The 5,032-nt window shown below is 40.3% G+C and overlaps 1 protein-coding gene across 6 annotated transcripts in view; it reads left to right on the top strand.

Moving 5' to 3' along the window:
- UTRN (utrophin) overlaps window positions 1-5,032 on the top strand; it is a 692,661-nt gene that overhangs the window by 638,968 nt on the left and 48,661 nt on the right. For all 6 annotated transcript variants that reach the window (XM_019526790.1, XM_019526791.1, XM_019526792.1 and 3 more), the window contains one exon: window positions 4,146-4,282. In XM_019526790.1, coding sequence (XP_019382335.1) covers window positions 4,146-4,282 — 137 coding nt within the window. The remainder of the gene's footprint in view (window positions 1-4,145; window positions 4,283-5,032) is intronic.

Below are 5,032 nucleotides of genomic sequence, written 5' to 3'. Positions count from 1 at the left end.
GTGGGGCTGGGGTCCCTGCTGTGGGAGATGGGAGGGAGGGGGGGATTTCCTGCTTGAGCAGCGAGGGGTGGAGTAGGGTATGAAGAAGACCCTGCTGTGCCTGCAAATCTCTGCCAGAGCTGCTAATCTCAGCCAGGGAGCAAAGGGAGGGGCCAGCCCTTCTGTGGAGCAGAGAGCCCTGCCCAGCCCAGAGAGCATGCTGGGATACTGGGGGTGTCTGATTTAACTTAAACCAGCAAAGGGTCTGGGACAGACATTGCATTAATTGGTTTGACCCAAATCAGTTAAGTCTGATACTACATTCAACCAGGTTTATCTCAAACCGGTTTCAGCCATTTTCAGACTGGTTTATGTGCACTGAACATCTGTTCTGTTACAGGTTTAAACCTGTTTCTGATCACTGAAACCAGTTTGTGTAATGTCTGTCCCTAGCCTTATTGTCAGGCACAGCTCACATCCAGCTTGGGCTGGATTCCCTCCCAGGCATGGAGCACATGGAAACTCTGTCTCCTGCCCAGCTAATCAGCAGGACTTCTGCATGACCTAGGGATGAGCTTCCGTGTGCTGTGCTCCAGGAGGGAGAGGGAACAGAGCCCAAGTACTGTCTGACAGTAAGGACTGGCAGGGAGAGACTGCAGGGAGCAGCAGGGGAGGGAGCAGAAATTGGGGGGAGGGGGGACAAAGGCTGTTGGGAGCTGGGTGTGGGAGGGTGGCAAGGGAGGCAGAAGGCAAGGGGGCCACCTGACCACCCAGCCACTATTTTCCCTGCTGCAGCAGTAGGAGGAGGACAAATTTAAGACAACCCTCTGATAATTAGATTCTATACCTGGAAAATTTTAAAATTTATAAATTTTTCATATACAGAATCCAATTATTGGGGAGTCATAAATTAAGAGTTGACTTAGATGAGTAAATATGGTACTGTCTGGGAATATTTGTGTGACACTAATGTGAATTATGATTCTAGGAGATGCTGAATGTTTTCAATCACTGGCCCATGAATACGTTCACTGGTATAGTGCTTTGGCCCAGTGTTTATTTATATGTTGTAGTAATGCCATGGGGCAGGATGCTATTGTACATAGACACAGTACAAAACCACAGCGAAGAGAAGACTTGCAGGGTGATTCTAATGTTGTGCATAGTAAGCTGTGCATCAGAGGGAATGGGAAACCACACCATGATTTTCAGTATCACTATATTGTTGATGTTGTAGGAAAAGAATTGCAAAACTGCTTATCTTTTAATTTAGAGATTCAGGTTTGATTATAATAGTTCCAAGTAGTAGTTTTTTCCTAGTAAGCACTGTCTTCTTTCTGAAAAATTAGAACATGCAACATTATCATAGTTTCTTCTTACCTATATTCGCAAGCTCTTTTTCAGTGTTTCCCGGCCTTTTGTTGGTTTCAAAATAAGTCTGACAAGGTTTAGATTGTTTTATTGGTTTTTAAGGTGTTATATCCATTTCAGTTTATTTGATGTATTATTCCATTTGTTCCTGGCTGTGTATTGAAATATGCTGATGCTGACCTTTGTGTTATTCCATATTCTCCCCTCAAGACTTACAGTCACAGAGCTTTTTAGCCTTTTTGCATCGCAGCCAAAAAATGGAGCCTCATCTTTGTTGACTTGGTCATATTGAGGCAATTGAGTCAAGACTGAAAAATATTTATTTGACTTAGTTTTTCACTGTGGATATGTTTGAGCTTCTGAAGTTGGTCTTGCTGTCATCGCTCTGGCTTTTGTGGAGTTGGCTTATTAGCGGAAGGAGCTGAGAAGCCATGTCATAAAGGAGCTGTACAAAACGATTGCTGTAGATTTCAGTGCAAATTTTATCTGAGAGCTCCTCTTTGTCTCTTCTTTTGGCAGAAAAAAAAAGTCTCCTTGCACTCTAGGCTGCCATTTGAGTTGTATTGTATATTGCATTCACTTGTTTCTTCAGGGCAGCTTGCAAGGTGTGACTTATTCACAGTTAGTATAAAATATTCCCCCAACATACATATGATACCAGTATTTAGTGTGTTTCCTCCTTCCCTTATCCCTTGATCAAATTGACCCTTTTAAAGAATTAGGCCAGGCTGTCATGCCAAATAGAAGGGTCTCCCAGAAGAACAGTTTGGCAGATTAAAAGGTATTTGTTTTTATAATGCACAAGAATTAGAAGTTCAGTTTATTGGCCTTGTGGCAGAGTCCTATCTGTCCAGGTTATTTTGTGTGAAACTAAGTAACCCTTTTAGGTTTGAGTTCATTGTTCAGACCATCAGTGAGTACAGCAGGTGCTTTCTGTAATGATCTTGTGAAGTCCTTTCATAAGCCCAGCTGCTTTCAATTTTGGGGGGTTTGCACACCTTAGAATTTCAAAATTTGCTGCTTCTCTACTTTACTGCTTATTGGACCCTTTGCTGTTCTTCAACATCCTATGCAAAAACTGTTTCCAGCACACATGGCTGTGTTACATTTAATCATTTGATGCTTCATAAAAAAGATATAATGGCATATTCAGGTTGATTTACATTAAAATACTTCCACAGGTGGGATGGGGTGATACATATTTTCACAAGGGAAAGTAAAATGCCAGAAAGGTTTGCCTGACTGAATCTGAGGTTGCCATAGTACTTAATGGAAAAAAATTGCAAGATTGAAAAATCTTTCATAGCTCTGCTTTTACTGGGGATGCCCATCAGCTTTAGCAGCACTTTATGCTGACATACTTCTCCAAAAATAGAATGTATAGAAATTTGGTGATACCATATATTATGCTGGTTCATTTAATTGTATTTTGTGGGTGGATGGGTAGGAGAGAGAAACCTAAAAAATAATGGTTTGGAAAGCCTTTCTAGTATGTGGACCAATGGATTTCATTGCAGCCTTCAATGAACAGCTGATACTGGAAGGAAATGGTCATTTTGATTTTGAAGTACAGTTAAAAGAATGCTGAAAATGTGACAAGTAGACCAGATGGGAACAGTATAAGTTTTTTAAAAAATCTGCTATTCCCTCCCTCTAGTTTTGGGTTTTTATTTTTTGGGGATTGGGGGGGATGAATATTCATTCTTATACAACACCTAAAAAACGTTTTTGTGTTTCCTTTGTTGCTTTTGTACCAAATGTTTAATAGGGAGAAATATTGATATGTTTGTAAAGGATAGCATCAGTGGAGAGGGAAGAACTGGCTTCTCTGATGTCAGTACTGACTGTAACTTTGCATGTTTAGGCTTTAGGCATCTCATAGGTAGCACACTGGTGTGGGGGTCAGGAGGCCAGAAAGCTTTTTTGGTTCAGTCAAGTGATCTGCTATATGGTCATGGACAAATCACTTCATTACCTCTGTTTCCCTTTTTACTCTTGGGCTGGCTTGTCTACTTATTATATCTTCCTATAATACCCAATACTGTAGAATTTTATTTCTAGTTGTAACCTCAGGGTACTATTACAGTACAAGTAATAAATAGGATTAGATCAGGTAACTTGAGAAGGCATCACTAGTGGAAAACTGAAATAGTGCAGGAAGGGGTGCCTTAATTGTTTGGTAGATAATACCTTTTTAAGGCAATATTAAATCAAAGATAATGAGTAGGCAATCTACTGATACTTCATTTCAGTCATCTGTCTCCCATGGTACTTTTTCAAAGCCAGGGTAGGAAGAAGGGTATTGCCACTTACTTTATGAATAGAATCAATAGAATATACTTCCTTACCAACACTCATATAAAGGAAAATGATTCAAAGAGGCTAGTGCTCCTGTACTCCAGAATAGGTGGCCATTACTGCTAGTTAAGTGAATGCTTTCCTTTTTTTGCAAATACATTGATTATCGTTCTGAATAAATCAACTTTTCCGTTTTTAAATTTGTATATAATTTCATGGGCCCATTTTTAGTTACTTTGTATTTTAGAAAATAACTGATAATGAAACATTATTATGAGGTTTAAGTACTGCTGAATTGTCAAGCTAGCATTAGAGAATTTAGAAATGTATATTTCCACTATTTCTGTTACACATTTCAGCATTGTCAGCCCTTAAAATCACCAGCATTTAGAAGTTCTTTTGTGTGTGAGTGTCATCTCTTCCAATGTCATTTAAGCATCCATATAGCCCAGTGCCAGTTAGAAGTGTTTACTAATATTATTCTTCTAAAATTTTAGACAACATCTGGAGAAGATGTGCGGGACTTCACTAAGGTGCTAAAGAACAAGTTCCGATCAAAAAAGTATTTTGCTAAACACCCCCGACTTGGCTACCTACCAGTGCAAACAGTTCTTGAAGGCGATAATTTGGAAACGTAAGTTTGAATATGAGCAACATGAGGTTTACCAGTTCTTTTGTTCTTTCCTTCGTTCTTTGGTTCATTCTTTCATTCTTTTTTATAGATAGATAGATAGATAGATTCTACCACCACTGTGGATATCTAAATGAGGGAGTATCTTCTTTGAACCATTTTTATACAATTTATTTTGCACACAACCAATTTATAAATATGAAGTTCCTCTTCCAGAGATGTTGGGATGTTTTTTTACTTGCCTCAGCAAACCAGATTTAATAATAGTTACTCTTAGAAAAAAATTAAGATGCACCAGCAAGATAAGACTCATTCTATTGATTGCTTTCCCTGACATCCGGGAATTTCAGGTTGGAGTAGAATTGTTTATCGTGTTTATAGGGCAATATGACCAGGATTTCAGAAAGTGAATGAAAACTTCCTGTGCAGGGAAGTGAAAAAAAGAAAGAACCTTAAGGCTAAGCACAGATATTCAGGGAGGTTAGGGGGGAGGTTAGTTCTTGTTCAAAATGGCCACCCGATCTAAGATAAGTCAGGATGGGGTAGCTAGCAGGGGCATTGGGGAAATGGGGCCAGGCAGGGTTGGGGGATGGATTGGTGGGATGAGGGATGCAGGTGGCATCTGCAGGGGGTACCTGGTGTATAGGAGGGTTTGGTGGGTTTGGGGAAACTTGCTGGGTCCACTGGGGCATTTGGGGAGGACCAGGGGCAATTTTTGGCTGCTCCGTAACCCCTGGAACCCCCCCCCCCCCC

Source organism: Gavialis gangeticus, unplaced genomic scaffold, assembly GCF_001723915.1.
Source record: "Gavialis gangeticus isolate Ggan-Ray unplaced genomic scaffold, GavGan_comp1, whole genome shotgun sequence".
NCBI classification, from domain to species: domain Eukaryota; kingdom Metazoa; phylum Chordata; order Crocodylia; family Gavialidae; genus Gavialis; species Gavialis gangeticus.
This window is presented reverse-complemented; position numbering and strand designations above follow the sequence as displayed.